The sequence below is a fragment of the Idiotropiscis lumnitzeri genome, chromosome 8 (assembly GCF_059441095.1).
Source record: "Idiotropiscis lumnitzeri isolate Australia: NSW breed Sydney's pygmy pipehorse chromosome 8, RoL_Ilum_1.0, whole genome shotgun sequence".
In the NCBI taxonomy this organism is placed as follows: domain Eukaryota; kingdom Metazoa; phylum Chordata; class Actinopteri; order Syngnathiformes; family Syngnathidae; genus Idiotropiscis; species Idiotropiscis lumnitzeri.
The window spans coordinates 13,518,806-13,541,753 of NC_142398.1; the positions used below are offsets into that span (position 1 = coordinate 13,518,806).

A 22,948-nucleotide genomic window follows, 5' to 3' on the forward strand; every position below is an offset into this window, starting at 1 on the left:
AAAAAAAAAAAAACGACCGGGAGAGATAAACTGTACTATACTTTATCATGTTATTATTATTATGTATTCTTGCGTTCTCGGTTCTGTGGACCGCAAAATCCAAAGAAATTTATATTTTTTCCACTTATAGGAAGTTCTCAGTTTATGACGGTCTTGACATGCGAGGTTTCAAACTTACAAGCAGGATTGGTGCTAAGGAAAAGAAAACTTGGTTGGAAACTTTTTCAAGTGTACTATGAACTATGTTGATGGTATTGTATAAGCCATCCATTCCCCCATCCAGTGGTGTCTTTAGACCTGGCTGGATCTCAGGCAAGAACTTCCAGCGAACCCACTTCACCCCAGCAAAATCCTGGATGGTGGATAAGCAAAGATACATTTTATCATTATTTAATAACATAAATAACACTGGCAACATAAGGAAAGAGCATAATACACCATATTTTGTTATTTGCTTTAATGTGCCACTCGAGCCATTTGCAGTTACAACCAGAAGCGTGGTGGCCATCCAAAATTCCAGGAAATTTTCGAATGGCTAGTCCAATCCTGGCTGAACTTGCTGCACATCTCGTCGTTGGGGCCTTCAGACTTGCCAACAGAAGCTTGTATGGGACCCTGGGGGGAATTTCCAAAAGTCTTATCTGTGTCAAAAGCAGTGTTTTGTCATTGATTTGTCACAATGTCAGCAGTCTCTTGGGGGCCATAGGAAATCACGTGGGGTGCAAACCAATAGGTCACAGCCCATTCAATTTCACATCATAAAAATAATCCCTGTCCCTCTTCATCCTTTTAAAGCGCTACCATCCTTGCATTTAAACCTCCATTCCCACAGCCCTCCCAACCCTGCACACAAAAAAAAAGCATTGGACTGAAACATTTCAATTGTCACAAAAAGGAAATTCAGAGATGATCTCGGACCAGGTTACACTGTGGAATTGCTGTATTTAGTGAACTTTATCCCATTTCTCAATTTGAACGCAATTGACATACTTATTTTGACTCTAAATTGCTTCATTACACAGCCATGCGTTTCCTTCTCCTGCTCTCGGTCGAGCGCGCGCCCGTGAGGGAGAGAGAGTATATTGCAAGTTTTCACTCTGCATCGTGTGGAAATATTTGAATTCTATGCACTCAGTACTAAAAGGGATTGACGAAAACCCACTTCCGGCTTCGTTCAGTCCGTACCGTCCTCTGCCCCAAAAATGGGCGACCGTCTCAGACGGACAGTTGCGTCCGAGGGACGATATTTACAACCGCCTTATTTTTTAAGTGTTTGATTTCGGATATGTTGTATATATCGCCTTTATTTTGAAGTATTATTCCGGATGTGCTGCACTGTCTTGTCCCGCAACTTGACACCGGTGCGCTCCTCTTGGCTCTATGAAGACGGCCTTCCGACACCTACCTGACACCCCTTCAGGTCCTGTCGACCACACAAGGTAAGTGAGTCCAATATTTGAGGATATGGATGAGTCTTTATTTTGAAGTTCGCTCGTGATTGGTTAACATGTATTGCAAAAAAACAAATCACATTTTTAGTCTGGAGCAGAAAGTGACAGTTCGTCTGGTTGAACGACTTCGAGGAGATGTTGGTGATTTCGCAACGTTTTTTTTTTTAGTCGTTCACCTGAGTTAGCTGTCTCAAGGCATCTTCTACTCACATAAACAAATGGACATCACCAAACAAATGTTGCTTGATCAAACTACTAAGTCCTCTTTCAACATGTCAGGAATTGTCAGGCATGTTACAGAATGTTGAAGGAATATCGCAAACTGTCTACATTCGTTGAGTGTGTGTGAAAGCCAAACGGGGAAATTGTTGTCAAACTGGTTGATCCACCTGACCTGATACCTCGCTCCTGGCTTCTTGTTGCATCAAACACGCGCTTTCGGTTCCGGAGCAATAATAATAATTATCGTATAATACTTGATAATACTACAATTACTACTATTTGGGTCATAAAATCTTTATTACAAGCAACAGTCACATGTTAAACCCTCTTGTCGTCCTCATTTTCTGTATACGTACACCCTGAGTCCTTTGGGTCAAAATGACCCGTCTTCACTAAAACCCAAATATAAGTAGCTTAATTGAATATTAAACGGCAAATTACACAGCTTACATCGAAATGTGAATAAAAGCAACGTTTCCTTTTTTTTTGTACTGTTGTGAAATATCGTTTAGGGAATTCTTTGGGCCGTCTTTAACACAGTGGTGGGTCATTTTGATCCGAGGACAACACGAGGGTTTACTACTGTCATGAGGGTGTTAAGAGAAGTTAATTATAGCTAAATAAATGAAGAAACATAAATGCGTGTCCAATCATTGTTAATACACATGTAGCAGTTCCTTCCATACTGTATTGCACGCTGTTCAGTATTTAGTATTAAAGACCCCAATTCAAGCTCCAAATACATCATTTTGAAATTGAAATATGACATTTCATGTGGTCTTCTCTTCCCTTCAGTGTGGAACAGCAGCTAGGATGATCCCAGTGGGAGAATTCCGAAATATCGGCATCGAGCAGAACTCCAAGTACCGTGTGCTCAAGCCGTGGTGGGATGTTTTCTCCGAGTACCTGTGTGTCGCCATGCTCATGATTGGAGTCTTTGGCTGTACCCTGCAGGTAAGCGCTACTTAAACTTTGACAAGCTGTGAGGCGGATGTGCAATTATCAATAATTTAGGTAATTTAAAATATTAAAAAAAAAAATTCAATTTTGTTATTATTCAAATGATAAAATGAACTTTACCGAAGACATTTTAATAATTAAAAACATATATGTTTTACAAATTACCAAATTCACATGTCTGTCAGCACTTTTTCATCACATCATGTTAAAAAAACACACACACACCAGAGTCCTTACACTATCATTTGTTTGAAATTGAATATTACATATATTAATGTGGCCTCTCATGCAGCATTATGGGCTGCATGTCTGCCTCACAGTTAAAGGTTTGGGATTTGAATCTTCAGCTCAGCTTTAGAGGAGTTTGCAGGTTGCTATCTGAAGACAAGTCCGAATTGTCCATAAATGTAAATGTGAATGGATGTATGTCTTTATGTGACCTGCAAATGGCCAGTGACCAGATTCGGGTGTTTCCTGCCTTCTCGCTCAAAGTCATCTGAAATCTAACTCACCTGTGACCCAAATGATAACAAGTACAATAAAACATAGATGGGTGGATGTCTTCCCTCAGTTGACAGAGTGAGAAGTCAGAGCTGAAACTCTCACAGTGTTCAGACGTACAACTCAGTTTTCACAATTGAATTGGTTCAATTCATAAGAATATCATATCAATAATGTATAAATAAATTAGACTTGAATTGACATGGTGACTGTACTAGCTTCATTGCTTCGGAGGTTGAGGTTTGAGATTTTTCAGATAACAACGATTAAGATTGAAAAAAAACTGTAGCACATATCAGTAGTACTAGTTTTTGGGTAGTCTTAAGTTAAGTTAACAGACTTAAGTCTCAAGCTATTGCTTTTCCATTTGTTAAATGAAAAGTCACTATAATAAGGTTTGGCTGTTGTTGAGGAAATCAATCTTGTACTTCCCCAGATTTCAGAGTAATTATATTATAAACTTTAAACTGATTAGCTATGGCTTTGGAAAATGAATGTAGCAAGCCTTTATGTAAACCTTAAAAATTTAGGCAAAGGTAGAGTAAAACTAAGCTAGCACTGGCTAATTGAACCACTGTGATGTCACAATTCGGCAGAACATCTTGCTTTCGGGCCCACTTTCAGAAAACGGCTGGTCACAAAAAATTTAATTTAATTTAATTTTATTTTATTTAATTTTACTTGGTCCTTTGATGTCACACTTAATAGATTGACAGGCACTCCACAGACCCGGTTGCTTGCATAGAAGTGATTAAAAGTCAGTTTCCATAAAATGCCCACTGGAAGTGAAGCACTTCCACATACTTTCATCGGGCTGTCTTAGTAATAAAGATCAAAATGGTATGTACTGAATTATTCAACCGATACCTTTCAAGTGGAAATCATATTTCCACATGCTCTCAATAAGCAATCGTTACCTTAGTTAGGCTAGCACTAAAAAATAGTCAAGAGTTGCAGAAGTGAAAACAGATTTTGGATACTGACACTGACTTTGTTAGCCATGACTTTCCCGTCACCCAATAATCCTTTCCCCATCCGTTCTCTTCAGCTCACCCAAGAAAAGATCGCTTGCCTGCCGAGTCCATTCACCAGTCCGACGCCAAGCGCCATTGACTGCAGCCACATCCGCAACTATGGCAACAACCAGACGTGGGAGAGCCTCAATTTAAAGCCAAGCAATCCCATCATTCGGGAGGTGCTTGGCCGTAAGAATAACCTGGACATCCACCAGTATGTCTTCATCAACCACTACTGCTACGAGCGCTTTGTGCACTGGTATGCCAAATACTTCCCATACCTCGTGGTGATCCACACCATGATTTTCATGGTTGCCAGCAGCTTTTGGTTCAAGTTCCCTGGGACATCCTCCAAACTTGACCTCTTTGTCACCATCCTGGGAAAATGCTTTGACTCCCCCTGGACCACCAGGGCCTTGAGTGAGGTTTCTGAGGAAAGGGGTGAGGAAAAGTTGGTCAATTGGAGGAGAAATACTATATCCAAAGATCCCACGGAGAGACGAGCCGACGAGGAGGAGACCACCTTACTTCAGCGGTCCTTCTCAAATAAATCGAATCCGGATAAGAAGGCTCAAGAGCCTCAGTCGGCTCTGTCTGTTTTGGATAAGAAGGAAGGAGAGCAGGCTAAGGCTTTGTTTGAAAAGGTGAAAAAGTTCCGAACTCACGTGGAGGAGGCGGACATCTTGTACATTATGTATGTGCTTCAAACGTCCCTCAAGGTCTTTAAATTTCTTTTAATCATCATCTACACGGCGGCACTGTCGCCAAACATTGAGATTGTAGTACGCTGTTTGGTTCCACCCGAGCTGACCGGTTTTGACATCTATTGTTGTAACCACAACAAAGCTCACCTGTTCTCCAAACTGGCCTATTGCTACATTTGCTTTGTGGCCGTCTACGGGATGTTGTGCATCTACACGCTGTACTGGCAGTTCCACCGCCCTTTGAGGATCTACTCCTATGAACACGTCAGGCTAGAGACGGGCATCAACGACATACCGGATGTGAAGAATGATTTTGCTTTCCTGCTACACCTGGTGGACCAATACGACGACCTCTACGCAAAACGATTTGCTTTCTTTCTGTCTGAGGTAAGCGAGAGCCGACTCCATCAGCTCAACCTCAACTACGAGTGGACCACCAAAAAGCTGCGCGCCCGTCTGGCAAAGAACGCCAGTGACCGACAGGAGCTACACCTGGTTCTGTTACCGGGACTTCCCGATACCGTCTATGAGCTGGCTGAGATACAGTCGCTGAAATTGGAGCAAGTCAAAAATGTCTCCATCTCACCCAGTGTTGCTAAGCTGGAGAATCTTCAGGATCTGTCGCTGATATATTGTCAGGCCAAGGTCCAGCTGCCCGCATTAAACCACCTCAAAGAACAATTGAAGTTCCTGCGCCTGTGCTTTGAAAGTCTAGATGAGATTCCTGAATGGATGTACCACTTGCAAAGACTTGACGAACTGCATCTGACCGGCCCGCTAACCACCGAAGTAGCCCGGAGTGCCACCCTGGACTCCCTTCGAGAGCTCACAGCCCTCAGGGTTCTCACCATGCGCTCCAACCTTACGAAGATCCCGGCCAGCATCTGCGACGTTGCACAGCAGCTGCAGCGTTTGAGCATCTACAACGAAGGCACCAAGATCCAAGCCTACAGCAGCTTGAAAAAGCTGACCAACCTCGTGTCACTAGAGTTGGTGGGCTGTGAGTTGGAGCGTATCCCGAGCGCTGTCTTCAGCCTGAGCAATCTGCAGGAGTTGGACCTGAAGGAAAACAAACTTACCACCGTGGAAGAGATCCTGAGCCTGCAGCACTGCCAGCGGTTGGTGACCTTGCGCCTGTGGCACAACAAAATCACCTACATCCCTGATCACATCAGCAAGCTGCACACGCTGGAGACTCTGGACATCAGCTGGAATAAACTCCGAAAGCTGTCCCCGCGATTGTTCTACTGCACCAAGCTGAGGCACTTGGACGTCTCGCACAACCAACTCACAGCCATCCCACCCGAGGTGGGCATCCTGCAGGGCCTCCAGTTCTTCTCCGCTGCTTTCAACTCCTTGGAGACCCTACCGGACGAGCTGTTCTCCTGTAAAAGACTAAAGACTTTGATTCTCGGAAACAACTGCTTGTTCTACCTTAGCTCCAGGGTGGCCAACCTGGCCCAACTAATCCGACTGGAGCTCAAAGGGAACCGCCTGGAGGCTTTACCTGCGGAGGTAGCGGATTGTCCCCTGTTGACGACCAGTGGGCTCGTAGCGGAGGAAAATCTGCTTGAGTTATTGCCGTCCCATGCCCGCACAAGGTTGACTAGTAGCTGAGTTTGTCAAAAGCCCGTCTTTACTCATTTGGGCCGGATTTACGCAGCAGATACAAGTGCCCTATCATTACATTAACATGCGATTCGTCTGTCCAGAATAAAATCCATGTTGTAACATAAACGTGTCCATACGTGCACTTGGCACCAGGACACCCTCGGCCGCAGTTTGTTTGTGGTCGTCTTGTTGAATTTGCAATAGCAAGTCATCGATACTCTGGGCATTTACCTCATGGGCATCCGATGTCAAATAAACATCAATATAACATCAATTGAATCATTTTCACGTTAGATTGACGTCAAATTGACACTGGATGACCATTTGGAAACCTTTTGCTAATCCTCACACTACTTTGTCACTTTCAAAAGTGCCTTAAACTTATGTTATGTTCAGATTTGGTGATTTCTAATCTGATTATTTCTGTCCAAAAAGTGTAACAATAGATGTGGTTAAATATTAAATGGCCGGACCTTTGTTATTGGTCACCAAATTTCCTTCTATGTGATACGAGGACGAAACGCAGATTTCTCTTTTGTAACTACTAAGAACATTTTCAACAGTGTGGAGTCTTTTGGGGGGGACGCAATAAGTGTTTCCCACAGTGTCACATTGCCGCCTTTCAGGTGGCAAACAAGCGGCGTGAGACCGTGAAGGGAGCTTTTCTTTGCGTGGTATAATGCAGTATGTGTTCTTCTTTTCAACCGGGCAGAGGAAAAAGAGGAAGAAAAAAGTTGGGTGAACTAAAAATTTCAAGGCAACCAACTTTGATCAAATTTGAAGTTGGGTAATTCTACTGAATACATTTTTTGTTGTGAAAATTATCTTTCCCACATTTCATTACAACCACTGAGAAATCTGTTTTGGAGCGAACAACAACTTACTTACATTGCTCTGCTAACTTACATTGTTACCGGAGATGTCAATAATTTACAAGTTTTTCCAACTTATGTAACAGTTTTAGCCCTGCATCAATACAAGTTGTGTTTTTATACAGTGTGCATTAAAAACAAGTGACCAAGTCTCAGAAAAATGGGGTGGGACGCTCTATTTTTAAAATATGTTTAGCCTTTACATGTTGCTGAGCAAGTTGGTTTGTATTTTTTTTTTCATTTACTACCTCTTCAGCATTTTATATTGAGTGAAATAAACAATATTGTTTAAAAAAAAAAAAGAACATTTTAATGTTTACCACTATTGAGACTTAACCAGTTTCCACTTGCACAAGGAACTACAGAATGTCATTATTACTGGTGTTATAATGTCGCACCAGCATCAAACCAGACTAAGGCTTTATGCTTTTTCAGTTCAAGCTGCTGCACAATCACGTTGTGACTTGCATGTGTAAAAAAAAAAAAAAAAAAAAAAAAAAAAAGGTCAGTTTGCAAACATACCTCAGTAATAGAGTAAAGCTTTACACTGCAGCTAATGCTCGAAACATGAACATTCTTGTTCTTTGCAGATTTTTTTTTTAATTTTAAATAGAAGATTTGATTTGTAAAACTAAGACAATGTGTGACTATATCTGTCCTGTGCTTGCTTTCCATGTCCGGCGTGTGTTGTGGGGAAAAAAAAAACGTGACTTGGTGGCAAGATGCAACATGAAGAAGCATGTTGTGTTTCCAGGTGTGTTGCTTTAAGATGGAACGCACTTGTAATCATCTTTTCACGTTCCAAAAAACAGGCATGTTACTTGAGGTTCATTGATGGAATAAAATTTGGTCAATGTTTTCCATTTTATTTTATTGTATCTTTTCTTGGGACAACGCCGAAGCAATTGCACATTTCTTCAATGCAGTCAATGTACAGCTTATATAGTTGTACATTTACTTTCCCCCTCAAACAACATATAAACCACCAATGTCTAAACTGCTGGCAACAAAAGTGAGTACACTCCAAAGTAAAACTGTTGATATTGGGCTCAGTTCAATTTTTTTGCTATTATGTCATAAGAGTACAGTTTATATACGTGTAAATTTGCTGTCACCTAAAATTAACTTGACACACCTGGGAAAAGTGACCACACTCTGACTGAAACTGTTGGAACTAGACCCATTTATCCTTATTTTTTGCTTCAATGTAGTGAGTGTACTGTTTATGAGTGCAATTTTACTATCACCTTCATTAAATGGACTCAACAGACAGAAATTAATATCTAAAATAGTCCCAACCCGCCATTTTCACACCCTGATGTCATGTGACTCATTCGTGTGGGTATTGTAGAACTGTCACATTTTTTGTGGGACAACAATGAAGTATATTTTTGTTGAATAGTGAACCTATTATTCTTTTGGGGAAATATGTCATATTTAAAGGGGAAGTCAACTGAAAAAATGTCATTCCAAGAATTTGTTCTCTAAACGCCCACTAGTCTAAACACGACATTCTGATTAATAATCCGTTTGTGGAATATGAGTTAAGCAGTAAAACCCACTCATTTTTGTACATCTCAGGGGGTGGCCATTTTGTCACTTTCTGTTGACTGAAAATGACTTCAAAGTTGTTAAACTGAGCAACTTTGAAGTCTTTTTCAGTCAACAAAAGTGACAAAATGGCCACTCTTTGAGATGGCTAAAAACAGGTGGATTTTGCCACTTAACTCATATTTGACAAACACAACACAACCAGTATGCTATGTTTAGACTAGTGAAGGTGCACAAAACATTTTATGGCAAATATTTTTGGGGTGTCGACTTCCCCTTTAAGCTGGATACGTTATTCAAGTAGATTGTAAAACATTAGCAGACATGAAATCTTCTTCATTGTCTGCTCCCACACGGTTTACAAGGCGTATCCTCACACGGCTCATTTTGTAAGAGGAATTCCATGTTTGCGTGTCTACGCACTGAGCTTGTTTTCATAAAATTGACCAACCTGCATTAGAAACCACAACATTGTTTATTCAGGGCGTGTTTACACACACCCAATTAACCAAGCAAATAAGACGGATTCTATTTGTCCATTACTTTGGGACAAATCTTCACTGTGGAAAAGACGACTTTGTTATTAATGGGGTGAATGGGCCAGTAGTAGATTGGTTGTCTCCCAATCCAGAGGTTGTGGGTATGAGCCTCAGTCCTTGTGATCATGTCAATGTGTCGAGCAAAACACCAAACTGCCATTTGCTTGTGATCCTCTGTCATTAGTCGGTTGAAATCAGTGGAAAGCGCTTTGAGTACAGGTGGGAAAGCGCTATACATGTGAAAGCCCGCTGCAAGTACTTGGAAGTGAAACCTGCACAATAAATGCAGCCCACAAAAGAGTTTTGACTTCAAAAGTTCCTTTATTTTGTGCTTTCATTTTCAAACAACAAACTGAATTATTTGACTTGTTTAAAAGTATTCTTAGTATAAATAACATATCAAAAAATTCAAAGAATCATCACTGCTATAATCAACAACAATAAATAATTTAAAGTCTAAGTTCATCAAATTTCATGCAAGGAGTAACACAAGGTTAAGTTCATTTTGCTCCAGTTCAAGTTTCATAACATTAAAAAAACAAGACAAACAAATCAACAGTTACAATTGTTACAAATGAAGACAAACTACTGGGAGGGGATCAAACTAATGTGCACTCCCAATTCACAGAGCAAACAGATAAATATGTTTTAGTAAATAAGGTGCCTACATTGCACTGTGCAAAACAACCAATTGAAAAGTAGCTGCCATGACCAAATAAGTGCGTCATGTTTTGAACGTCAAGCAAAGAAAAGAAAAACTTTTACATAGATGCCAATGAATTCAAGTCACCAGGTTTGAACAGGAAGAGGAATGCTCAGACTACGAATGGATGTGAGAAAACAGCAGGCGGATCATGTCGGGCCTACGGGACGCCCGGGCAACGTCCACGGCCGTCTGGCCGCGGGCGTTGGCGCGGCCCAGGTCGGAGAGCGGCGCTAGGAACTCCACGGCGCGGTGGTGGCCCTCCCTAATGGCCAAGTGGATGGGCAAGGCGCCGCCGTGGTCCGCCACATTTACCGAGGCGCCGTGCTCCACCAGGACCTGCAGTGTGTCCACAAAGCCCGTGCGGGCGGCGTCGTGCACCGGAGCGGTCCCGCCCGCATCCTGCACGTTGGGGTCGGCTCCTGTTTCCAGGAGCAGGCGGGCAACCTTGGAGTTGCCCATCATCATCACCTGCACAATAACACTCAATCAGTAAGGCTTTCTTTAAGTTTTTTTTTTTTTTGTGTGGGTGGCTGCATCCCTACACAGAGCACACATACACCAACAACTCCTTCATGCTCACATTCACACAAATGGTCAAATGAGAATCTTCAATAAACCCAATAGATGTTTTTGAAATGTGTGAGGAAGCCAGGAAAAACCCGCACAAGCACGGGGAGAACATGTAAACTCCTCACAGCAATGCCTCTACCAAGATTCCAACTATGAACTTCAGAATCGTAAAGCAGACGTGAAAAAAAGATGGAATTTCATTTCTGAAATGTCATAGCTATAAATAACGACGCAAGGTTAACTCTCTTGATGATCAAGCTTTTCGAGGTCAAACTTAAAAACAAACAAAATTAATGAAAATATCTCAAAAACCTGATGTGCGAGAAAAAGTTAAGGCATTTTAAAATCAGCATAAAAAATGAAGCCATTTCTGACACCACCCAATGGAATGTCCTAAATGATTATGATAATTTGCTCAAAAAGCATTTAGATCAAGTTGTTCATTTAAGCAAGTTAGTTAGAGAGTTAGAGATGAACGGAAAATATAAGAAAAGTAGTAACTGCAGTATATTGTTACGGCATCTCAGTAAAATTCAGTGATTCCCAATCACTCACAACAAAGGGTGTGCTGATGGACCTTAAACTGGAAATTAATGATAACGAATAAATGCTCAAACTGTGATATGGAAAAGTCCCACTCCTCATTCCATACTAGTGGCACTCTCAGTCTGTACTTCACCTGTAGCGCCGTCCTGCCAAACTCGTTGACAGTGTCGGGATGTAGCCTGCATTCCTCCAGGATCCTCCGCACCTCGCCGAGGTTCCCCCTGGCCGCAGCTCCCGTCAACCCTCGGTCTCCGTGCATCTGAACCATGCCGGCCTCCGCCTCGTCTTCACGAGAAGCAATGAAGTGAGACGTCTCAGATTAAAAAAAATAAATAATTACGACCCCAAGAAGACGGGAGATGAAATCGGTCCAAGGATAACTTTTGTTCGGCTCCTTTCATCCGAATCTCGACGGCGACGGCACGTCAACGGAATCTTTGACGGCGTTTAGCTAACAGGCTAACGGCTAACATAAGGAGACCGGCGAAGAGGAGGTTCAAAAGCCTACCTTGGTGGATTCCTTTGGGGTTGGCGACGTCGCTGATCTCTCCTCGCCGTATGTCCTCAAGGACGGCTATTGTGCAAATGAAATACGACTAGTAAATGTTTATGAACCTTCGGAAAATACATTTGCGCGCTGAGTGCCACACAACTGCGTCGCGAGTGTTACATTTACAAACATTGAAGAGGAATATGCGTCGACCAATCACGACTCGCCAAGAGGGTGGGGTCTTGTCATATATGGTAAAGAGGCGGGGCCAAGGACCGTTACTACACTATCACCGTGGTAACAGTGGGAGTCGGCCAATCAGAACGCGAGCTGTAGAAAGCGCCCGCTTTCGGTACGTTAATGTTTGTGGAGGAACTTGATTCATTTCGCTCCTTTTACACACTCAATGAGTTTATGGAAATTCCACCGGTAAAAAAAAGTCACGGCGCAATACTGCACATTATTCATTGTGCATATATGCAGGAAACTCAAAGCAACATGAAAACAAAAAGAAATCAGCCAAAATGAATTGAGGACAACGGGAATAATCTCAATAAATTATTTTAGGATTTATTCTTTTTTTTTAATGCTTTAAGTTTCAGAATACTAAAAATGCTCTTCCAAATAGAAGTCAACATCAACAACATTACATAAATCAAACTGGAATTAAAACATTCTCTCAATCAGGTAGTTCAAGGGAAATGGTACTGTTTAATATGCTTTATTTGTTTTCAGAAGCCTTCAACATTCAGAACAATAAAAATCCACATCATTACATTTCAATAATGAAGATCAGACACATTAAATAGCTCAGGTGAAATTGAAAAGGCAGTCTCTCAGTCCAAGAGTTCAAGGGATTACTTGTAGTAAATGCTCTTCTTCTTTTACATATTGGTGCGCAGCTGGTAATCTAAAATAAAATAACACACAAAAAAATATTCATTATAATTGTCTGATGTCTAAATATCTAACACAGAGGGTCATCAACAAGGTTCCACGGGCAACGGGTGGCCCCCAAGCACCACATGAGTTGCCAGCGGGCCAATTCCAAAATTAGCTCACCTAGGATATTGTGATTTTCTAAGAATGTTGCATAAATGATCATTTGAAAATGCACGCACTGGCAGAGATTCATGGAAATACTGTCAAGTGTTGCAAATTTAAATGTATCTGTTTTCTAATAATTGAGAGTATTTATTAACATAATTGGTGTCTATACATAAATGATAACATTCATTAATAATGTGAGATTAGAGGTCATTTGAGCAAATTTGTTATTTCATGCGTATCATGTGCAATGTCACAATCAAAGATTTTTACTTACTATTCTATCAACTAATCTGCTAAACATTTCCTTTGCATGGCAAAGTAAAAAAATGAATGTTCTAATGTCAAAGTCTCATAACCAATTGTTGATGTTTATTTGGCATTGTTTGATGTTATACAAATCAATAAATTAAAGATTATTCATAATATGGCTGTAAATATAAACATTCATTTTGTAATAGATTAAACTGATTATAATTTTTTTCCCTTAAATTCCTTTATTCATCTATTCGGTTACTGGTTTGGTCCGTAACGTGTCAGAAAAGAGGAAAAATAAGTTGATCATTGTTTTCCAAAGTAATAACAGATGTTTGCAAATGTCCGTCAAAAACAAACGATAATCAGTTTGATTTCATGGAGCACGAAACAGAAAAAAGACAATATTTTCTTCAGTGATGCTGAAATAAAAATGTCAACAATGGTCACGAAAACAATAGCTATTAGTGGTCAATTCATTTACTTGTCAATTTATCGATTAATTATACAACTCTACTGGGAGCCCTTTGCACTAATCGGCAGCGAAGGAGCTCTCAGTTTCAAAAAGGTTGGCTATAGGGGGCCGTGCCCACCCACAAAGATAAAACGGTGAATTACCTCCACTTTGCGTAATGTAACGGACCCACGGCAATGCTTGGTAACCACTTTTTTCGATTATCTTCATGTATCGCACCTGCGCAAAACATATGAATCCAACACACTGTTCAGAGGTCGAGAATTAAGACAATATTTTGATATAATTCCTCAAAATCCAAAAACAGCGTAACGAAGCAAGCACATATGCATACCTGTATTCCAGAGACTGTGAAGTAAGGGATTTCAAATTTGACAGTAATAGGAGGTTTGCCCTCGAGCTCATCATTCTCCACACTTGGTAGACCAAAGTGAGCTCTCATGAGAAACTCTTTGCCTCCCTACGTAGATGGACAGAGCTTTCTTTAACGAAAAGTCAACGGAAATAAAACAGATATCATCACTGTTAGCCGGAAACTTCTGATGGCCAAATTTGGTGTGTTCCATATTATTTTTTTCCACAAAAGGATTTCCCACTTCTTGTTAATGGCTGAACAAACACGTCATTTTTTGTTTTCATGAAAAGGGATGATTTTGGAGATGCATGGATTCTGCCCAAAGGAACACTAAGAAGATAATGTCTGATAAATAAAGAATAAATAATTCTCGACTGAAACAAAGACGTCAGCTCAAAGATATTTCTTACTGGGAAAGATTTGATGGTCCACACTACCAAGTTCTTCTCAGGTACATATTTGGCATGGCCTGTGCTGGTTTTGAACTTAGGCGAGTCAGCATCACTGGGGACAGGAACCCTCACCTCCACGTTGTTTGCCACAGATTGTTTTTTAAACTGGCCCTTTGCCTAAAGTATTACAAACATAACAGCGCACAACGGCATGAAAATTGAAAGCTTTTCATGACAAGTTCAGATAATTATTCAAACTGTTCAGGGCTCCGTACCTTCACCATGATTTCCACTCTGCTGTGAGAGAACTTCTCTATGATTGATTCAATCCATATCAGCGGTTTCACCTACAACAAATGACAATTTTAAACATCATCATCAAGCATAGTTGAAACTAGAGACGCAACAGTAACCCAAGTGGTATCTGTAGTAGGAAAAAAAAATGCTGATACGGTGAAGTTACTGAAATTGAGTATTGTGTCCTCACCACCATTTTGGTTGTGATTCGCTCGGAAAATGAGATTCATTAGAGATGAACAACCTGAGTGCCGAGTCACAAATGAGACTACAATAGAACCTCTAAAGTTGAGCGACCAAGAGGTCATGCAATTTGGAATTTGACCAAAATATTGGCAGAAAAATGTGCAGCTTTCATTGAATCACCAAAGATGTTGGCATATGTCACAAGAGCGCAGTTCAACAAGCATCAACAAACGATGAGTCGGCGGAGGTTTTCTGCCTATTGTTTAGCTGTTTTTGCAACACTTATTCAGAGAAGAATGTGACGAAAAGAAATCTTCAAAGCAGTTCTAGAATCAACCTACCCCTTATAACTTGTTCTTATGGTAAAAGTTGATTTATTTTATTTTTTTTTTCCATTTTACAATTCACCGTAGGTCAAAATCTTTTTACACTAGTATGAGAACAGAAATAACAATCAGAATAATATTACATTTAAAAAGTTTACTGGGGTGTATAAAGAGCTTTACAACCAGTAAAAATATCACTGAGCATCTAAGTGCTCGATAAAACGAAGCTGTAATTATTATTATTAAAAAGTGAGATGCTTGAGGTAAATCTGTGAGGCGACTTCCTTTAAAATGGTGTGAAAGAGACTAACGTGGGTATTGATGCGGTAGGACATAAGCTCAGACTCTCCATCAGGAGGAATGAAGGAGATGGTACGGTCGTTCTCAAAGCGTGACAGCCGTACACATTGGTGGAACTTCACGTCTTCCATCACCACCGTCTTGCCCTTGTCACCTAAACAGACGCCAAAAGTGTCACCTAAATAACCGTGGTGGGTTCACAAAGACGCTCACAGTGTACGTACGTCCGGTGAGCGCAAAGAGCACTCTGTCGTTGAGACCGAGTCGCAGTTCGGGCATCCCTGACAGCATGGTCTTCAGTTTGATGCTGCCCACGATGTCGCTGCTCATCACACTGCCGTTTGCATTCACCTGAATAAACAAAGTTGAGAAAGAAAACGTTTGTGAAGGCCATAAAACGGTGCATCCAGGAGTTAAAATATAAAATCACCAGGGAACCCATTAATCAATATGACTAAACACTAGACAGGTATATAACCTTTATAGATAAGTATTTGTAATAATAAGGTAGTTATATGCTCTAAAAACAGGTGTATCTCAATTTATTAGGATTATAGTACAAAAGTTAGTTTATCTCAGTTGGATTCAAAAAGTGAAACTCACAATACAGAAGATAAACATGGTAAACTAACTTTCACTTTTTTTTTAACTTTTTATAACAACAACAAGAACCTTTGGATAAAATGCTGCGCACGATTCCAGTTAGGGTAAGCTGTTTTAAGACAAACTTCAACATATTATTCACCAATATTTTGCGATGCTGAGCGAGCCGTGCTTGTCGGGTAGCTGAGCAGCTGTTTGCTATCCTCTTAGTTGGCTCGACTCTGACTATGTGAACGGCAAATTTGAATGACGTTACGTGATTCCAGACATAACGTTGTTCAAAAGTGCCTTTTTATTTATTAATGTGGACGAGCCTGGCCGATACAAAGGTAGACAGACGCCGGGATGATGCGCAGCCAATCAGCTCATCGAGGGGACGGACAAAGCCTCCGAGTCAACTCAACTCTTCGAACCAACGCGTCACTTGTTGAATTGAACTATTGAAATGAGATCTATTGTGCACATTGGTGTCAAATATCTCAAATGTAATTACAGCTACTTTGGGCACCACCTGTTCCAACTTGGGAGCCATTTATATTTGATGCGAGCCATTAAAGCAGATGGCAAATGACAGAGATATGGCTTCTTATTATTAATATAACAGAAAGACAACCTAACTGCACTATTTATCGTCACTTACAGCATATGTCCTGTATACGGTACATTTGTGCTACAAGGCGATTTGAGCTCATTGGCGTTCCAACTCGGAGACGTCTCATTTTGAGATTGCACTACTATCAGGCATAACAACAATGCTATGTTTTCTGCAATGCCCTAAGATGCCACCAGTCTGCACCAGTGCACTGGCTAATAGGAAAGTAGTCATTGGCGTCAAAGAAGTACTGCTTAAGTCACAAGCTTGACTGATACTTGACTGAGGTTTTTGTATATTGGGGAGGAGCTAAGTTTAGCCTGGGTTGTTATTAAAAGCTTTGGAGAGTCTGTTGCTCGTCCACTTTTTGGAATATTTTTTCAAAATCAAATAATCTCTAACCCATTTGTTTTCAAGGCTAATTAATTAAATAAAAAAATCAATTCAGAGTAGACTTGCCAGAAAAAAAATAGCACAAGGAAAATATATAAAGTTCAGGAAGGTTGTAGCCAAGATTAGACACCTGAACCTGAGACCTGCCATCGACTATCAGGCTTCCCCAATAAAAATAGGACTTATATTTTAATGTTCAGTTGTCAAATGTGGCTTGTTGAAATCAAAACTTACCAACACATTGATAGACTCGATAACATCGATAAAGACTTCATTCTTTTTGTATTTGATGCCCTCAGACCTCCAAGAAACAGCGTTGGTGACCGTGGTCGGCACCTTCGACTTTGCCACCTCAAGTTTGGCACCCTCCTGAGTAATGTACCTAGACAAAAAGACAAAATGAACACAATATATTCTGAAAATGACAGTATTTGTGTATGTTTGACTGAGCCTCACTCCTGAAGGATTTTGCTATCAGTCGTCTGAGGGAATCCAAAGTCCATCAGCTCGTCCAGGAGCTCGTAGACGACCACAAAGTTGTCCTGAATACTCTCCTCCTCCAGCTCCTTGAAATACTCCGTAAACACCTGCAGTTACCACAAATTTACTGCGCTATAAGTGACTTTTGTAGACCATTTGCAATGCGATTGGAAAAACAAACAAACCGGAAAGGCGCTCACCTCAACAAGTTTAAAGAGAAAGGAGTACACGAGTGAGGCATTAGAGTTCTTGTTCGTCGTGGCCACCACTGCAGGAACATCAAGTCAAGGAGCTTTTACACACTGACTACCTACTATTTGAACAATTCTGTAAAATATACACACCATATGGTAAACGGTAAACTCACTAGACACATCTTTCATATAAAGATAACTGATGAGACTTTGGATTATTTTTTTTTTTTTTACTTTTACAGTAATCAAACAGTGAGCGGGGGAGTTTATTTACTCATCTACAAAGAGAACTAAAGATATATCTGAAGAAACCCGCAATCCTATAAAAGGACTGAAATATTTTAAAATATAATTATTTACATTATTTTGTTCTCAAATACTGAAAACACAAATATATATAGTGCCTTTTATTATGACAGCCATCACTGGCTATCTCAAAAAAGTCCTTTAATAAATGGAGGTATCAATCATAAGAAAAGCTCTTTATAACAATTAATCGAGCCACCAATTTTTTTCCCCGAGTTGGGAACATATTGAAAGATAGTTGTAGTATTTTGGCTCTCTTAAGTGAGCCAATGTCTGATATTGAACCTCGTAATCAACAGGTAAGCCAATGCTTTTTTTTAAACTCATCCGACTTGGGAGTTTCTGTGGTCTCTAAAGAAGGAAAACAGGTGAAAGATACGGTAGAGGTTGCTGTGTTTGATCCACATGAAGTGAACATTGCCGTGTGACATCACAGGACACGTAAGCCCTTCGTCGTCACTCTGCATAAGCAGAGGCATGAAGTGGTCAATCTCCGCCATGTCCACATCGCCCTTGTAATTGCGACATATCAGCACCTGAGCACAGAAGCATATGAAATGGTTAAAGGGCTAGAAATATTCATAGAAATTGTGAATTGACAGTGAAGCATGCTTTAGGTCATATAGCGGACGCCCACTATCTGCAGGGCATAGGGACCGGGACAGCTCAAGAATAGTGAAAGTCTTGGTATAATTGACAGCCATTGAAATGCATTGGGCGGCTGGGGTGAATCCAACAAATTCACAGATAAACATTGTATATGAGTTTTGCACGAGAACAGGGGGGGGGGGGACTCCAATTATTAAAATAAATAAATCAATAAAAATAAAAACATCAGGATTTTTTTACAAATATGTAAATCCATGGGTAATGGATTTCAATGCAGGTGTCGACAATTCCACAAGTAGAATGACAACTTCATGAAAAAAAAACCTTGGAGCTTGATGCGCTGCAGTGGAGATGATGAAATAACACTTACCTCTCAAATGTATAATACACATAAGAATTCACTGACGCTATTATGAATCTCCACAATTTATGGGATGTAGGGAGAGAAATATGTTTTCCTTCTGGCTTGTGTTTTTAATATCATTGTAATTATTGTTATTATTAGTAGTATTTGAAGAAAGGCGTTCTAAACCACCTTCTGACACATTTGGATTCATGATAGGGTCAGGCTTTGTTCTATTCAACTAATTATTGGAATTTACATTATACATGGAATTAAATTAGATTTTATTTTAGTTTGTATTTGTTTTTTTTTATTACTAATAAATGTAGGAACCCAAAACACAACATTACTTTTCTTAGAAATAAAAAACAATAGAGAATGAGCCATTGAGACAAGTTATATGTGATCAAATGATCCAAGTGATTAATATTTGACAACAGGGTATATGGCGAAAATATTCATCTTCTGCAGGCGTTCTCCAGAGTCACCTATCACTCAACCCGGAAGTACGGAAATAAGGCTAAATGAGTATCGTGAGCCCTTCATTAATTTTTAACAGCGCCATTAATGTTTAACAGTTAAGGCGACATTTACCGCCCAAAACGTCAATTTTAGAAGAGGTAAGTTTGGTCACGCTGGTTAAAAAAAATATGTTTGGGATGTGTGAAATCGCCACAAAAAAGAAACAACGACACATATCTATCTATCTATCTTACCTTCCCCTTCAGATCCAACACAAACACAGCCGAGAGAGACATAGTTCGTTCACCAAAACGCACAAAACCCTTTCAAGTTTCAAACCCGAGTCCACAACCCTCATTAACCCGATCTCATAACTCTAAAAACATCCACATCGAAACGAATAATCAATGCTGGACGTGTAGCTCTGTAGCGCCTCGCTTCCCCAGAACACGTTGCGACGTCATCGTAACCAGGTGAAACATTGACCAGGCTCACCTGGGCCCTATATGAGGTTGCACCGCTCCCATTTGACCACTAGAGTTCGCTGTGCGCGCACAAATAACAGAAATAACCTACAGTGCAATCCAATTATATTTCTACATCACATTTTACAGCAAAGTATTTTACATACAGTATAACATAAAATAGCAACAATTCAACAACAAAGACAGTGAAAGCAGCAAAATAAAATAATGATAATTAATGATATCAACGCGCATACTTTAGAAAACAGGAAACAGTCTCATGCTGGATCGAAAGACAAAGAACAAAAATGTGTCTTCATACGAGTTTTAAAAGTGGAGAGCTTGTCTAACTAATGATGAAAGGTTATACCAGAGGGAAAGACCGGCAATAGAAAAGACTCCATCCCCTCTGAGGCTCTGCTTAGTCTTTGGCACCTCCAGTAGCGTCTGGAAGAACTGGAGTTATGTGCACCCTATTCCGAGCTCCAAAAAAATGTTCGATTTGACCAATCTACTTGGTATTTATGTGTCCAACCAACACTTTGGTTAAAATAACCAATCTAGAACGGTAGTATTTTCAACCAATCTATATTGGTAATAGGGCCAACTGATATGTCATTTTAACCAAGATATTGGCTAAATACGTTGCAGTGACTTCATCCAGGAAACTGGGATGGTCTCTTATCTGTAGTATGTGCAGTAAAGCAACAATACCACTGCTGTTTAAAATAGGATATATGAGTGTTTGCTCAGATGGATGCTTTTCCCACTAACCCACTCCTTGTGTCAACATGGGTTTGGATCTTGCTCATTGGAGATAATGTAGAAATCAAACAACAGATATGAACAGGGGATGGATCATTCATAGATTACACATTAAACATTATTTAAAGAATACTAAAGAAAGAAGAGGTTTTTCCTTTGTTTTATCTTGTTTTTTTATCTTTTAACTGACCCTTGTGAGGGGAAGCAGAACAGATAATGGATGGATGGATCTTCTAACTGTACCAATCTTTTGTTGTTCCTTTTTAGGATGAATGCAAAATATTTAGTTTTTCATAAATTAAAGATAGGTATTTTATTTCATTTGATTTTACGGTGATGGTTAGCACATCTGCCTCACAGTTCAGAGGTGCGGGGTTCGATTCCGGCTCTGGCCTTGCTGTGTGGAGTTTGCATGTTCTCCCGGTGTCTGCGTGGGTTTTGTCTGGGTACTCTGGTTTTCTCCCACATTCCAAAAACATGCTTGGTAGGTTAATTGATCACTTCTAAATTGTCCCTAAGTGTGCCCTGCGATTGTCTGGCAACCAGTTCAGGGTGTACTCCGCCTACTGCCCGAAGACAGCTGGGATAGGCTCCAGCACCTCCGGATAATGAACTGTCCTGGGTCAACCTCGGAACCTCCTCCCTGTGGGACGTGCCCGGAACACCTCACCTGGAAGACGTCCAGGTGGCGTCCTGACAAAATACCCGAGCTGCCTCATCTGGCTCCTCTCAATGGAGAGGCGCATCGGCTCGACTCTGAGCCCCTCCTAGATGACCGAGCTTCTCACCTTTTCGCTAAGGGAGAGCCCGGACACCCTGCGGAGGAAACTATTTTCAGCCGCTTGTATAAGGGATTTTATTCTTACGGTCACGCCGAGAGCTGCCTTCCGGCTCAGCAATAATAATATTAATTGGAAAAAACAGGACAGGAATGGTGTCGAAGAGCAAATAGAATTAGCACGCCGCGGAAAAGAAAAGAAATCAGAGTTGAAGTTGATTTAGTCAAAGAATTTATTGTTGAAATTTGCAAGGGTGAGACCAGGTGACTTTGTGCGGTGTATCATTGTGAAACTAATACTAACGACATGTCCATTATTATGTAGCATGAATATTACCTTGTTGCCCAACTTTAAGAAAAAAAAAAGGGGACTTGAATAATTGTCAAAAATGTCGCACATAAATATTTTGAAAAAAAATCTTACAAGGACAAGCAGTTGGATTTGTTGTACTAAAAAGTTAAATACAACTGAACTGTGCTGCGCAAGGGGCCACATTTCGAGAATCATTACATTCAAAGCATCACTGTCACCAATGCAGAAGGAACTCACTGCCTGCCACTGACATATTACATTTTCCTTTGACCATATTGCTGGTTATAATAAACTGCATTTTTTTTTTTTTTTTGGGATTGAACTGGTTGCCATGAGAACGTCCATTGTGCAGTTTCTCACAGTTGGTGCCATTGTTAGGAACTCGACGGGGGACAATTTTCCGCTCATCTACATCCCTACCTTAAACTGCTTCATCTTTGTGGACACACCCCGGTCGCACTGATGAAGAAGTGGCGTGAGATGCAGCTCCTCCCACTCCTGAAACCAGCCAGCCAATGGGGAGACGTCGTTGGCATGAGGTGAGGAGGATGAGGGCGGGTGATACAGGTGAATCATGCATGGAATCGCCCATTGTCTCACGGGAACAGTATCGAGTCAAAACACATGAATGTTGCATGATGCAAAGTCTTGACAAAGCATGTAAATTATGCATGGGGCCATTTGTGGGGAACATTCAAATTAGGTAGATTAACCAAGAGAGAGAAAAAAAGAGAAAACATGGAAATTGAATTTAGTGGCATAATAATCAGTTGTGGAATGTGGATGCCAGATCCGGACTGACAACATTGCACGCATGCATGCAGCAATCCTAACTCGTATAACGTGCAGCATGTCTACGCAATCAAGTGTTATCTCTCCGGGGCATTTTAACACCTGATGGCCACCATGTCACACACACACACACACACACACACACACACCCCCATTCACTCACTCCACATTTACCTACAGCAGCCATTGTTGTGAGAGGATTAAACAAAAACTCCACGTGATCCCCATATGACCATGAAGCAATCCTTTGGTTTCAAGACCACACACAAAGACGTACTAAAAGGGAACGGCAACCCAAAATTTGCCTTTACGATATGTTGCATGCGCTCTAACTAGTCTAAACACATCATCTGATTAGTTTGTGGAATATAAATTAAGAATTAAAATCCATCCATTTTTATCCATCTCAGAGGGCGGCCATTTTGGCACTTGCTGTTGATTGAGGCCCCGTCCCATTAGTCACACGACACCTTACGGGATTC

At 40.6% G+C, this 22,948-nt stretch overlaps 3 protein-coding genes across 4 annotated transcripts; 1 reads left to right on the forward strand and 2 right to left on the reverse strand.

Annotated features, from left to right (window-relative positions):
• The first annotated feature begins 1,353 nt into the window (after positions 1-1,353).
• LOC148332260 (volume-regulated anion channel subunit LRRC8C) lies at positions 1,354-8,196 on the forward strand. The gene is made up of 3 exons (XM_088303633.1): positions 1,354-1,439; positions 2,469-2,627; positions 4,183-8,196. Exons 2-3 carry the CDS (start codon positions 2,487-2,489, stop codon positions 6,469-6,471), a joined length of 2,430 nt encoding a protein of 809 aa, XP_088159759.1. The 5' UTR covers positions 1,354-1,439; positions 2,469-2,486; the 3' UTR covers positions 6,472-8,196.
• Positions 8,197-9,728: 1,532 nt separating this feature from the next.
• On the reverse strand, positions 9,729-11,944 carry cdkn2d (cyclin-dependent kinase inhibitor 2D (p19, inhibits CDK4)). 2 transcript variants are annotated; one of them, XM_088302819.1, is made up of 3 exons: positions 11,758-11,944; positions 11,383-11,534; positions 9,729-10,601 (listed from the first exon to the last, which is right to left on the reverse strand). In XM_088302819.1, exons 2-3 carry the CDS (start codon positions 11,515-11,517, stop codon positions 10,248-10,250), a joined length of 489 nt encoding a protein of 162 aa, XP_088158945.1. In that variant the 5' UTR covers positions 11,518-11,534; positions 11,758-11,944; the 3' UTR covers positions 9,729-10,247. The 2 variants fall into 2 exon arrangements, with proteins under 2 accessions (XP_088158945.1, XP_088158946.1); XM_088302820.1 differs by having other exon boundaries at positions 11,383-11,562.
• Positions 11,945-12,444: 500 nt separating this feature from the next.
• Positions 12,445-19,843, reverse strand: ap1m2 (adaptor related protein complex 1 subunit mu 2). Its single transcript, XM_088302501.1, has 12 exons — positions 19,609-19,843; positions 18,320-18,476; positions 17,641-17,708; positions 17,417-17,547; positions 17,195-17,342; positions 15,597-15,723; positions 15,384-15,526; positions 14,539-14,610; positions 14,282-14,440; positions 13,851-13,976; positions 13,660-13,735; positions 12,445-12,649 (listed from the first exon to the last, which is right to left on the reverse strand). The coding sequence occupies exons 1-12, from the start codon at positions 19,648-19,650 to the stop codon at positions 12,624-12,626; spliced, it is 1,275 nt and encodes a 424-aa protein (XP_088158627.1). The 5' UTR covers positions 19,651-19,843; the 3' UTR covers positions 12,445-12,623.
• Between the last annotated feature and the right edge of the window lie 3,105 nt (positions 19,844-22,948).

What these genes read in the sequence shown, in the direction of transcription:
- LOC148332260 (XM_088303633.1), top strand. Translation starts at nt 2,487, where the DNA reads ATGATCCCAGTGGGAGAATTCCGAAATATCGGCATCGAGCAGAACTCC. An exon ending in TCTTTGGCTGTACCCTGCAG is followed by an intron (nt 2,628 to 4,182) that starts GTAAGCGCTACT and finishes CGTTCTCTTCAG; the next exon opens with CTCACCCAAGAAAAGATCGC.
- cdkn2d (XM_088302819.1), bottom strand. Translation starts at nt 11,517, where the DNA reads ATGGTTCAGATGCACGGAGACCGAGGGTTGACGGGAGCTGCGGCCAGG. An exon ending in TTGGCAGGACGGCGCTACAG is followed by an intron (nt 10,602 to 11,382) that starts GTGAAGTACAGA and finishes GTTATTGTGCAG; the next exon opens with GTGATGATGATGGGCAACTC.
- ap1m2 (XM_088302501.1), bottom strand. Translation starts at nt 19,650, where the DNA reads ATGTCTCTCTCGGCTGTGTTTGTGTTGGATCTGAAGGGGAAG. An exon ending in GCTCTTTGCGCTCACCGGAC is followed by an intron (nt 15,527 to 15,596) that starts GTACGTACACTG and finishes GCGTCTGTTTAG; the next exon opens with GTGACAAGGGCAAGACGGTG. An exon ending in GGACCATCAAATCTTTCCCA is followed by an intron (nt 13,977 to 14,281) that starts GTAAGAAATATC and finishes CCATCTACGTAG; the next exon opens with GGAGGCAAAGAGTTTCTCAT.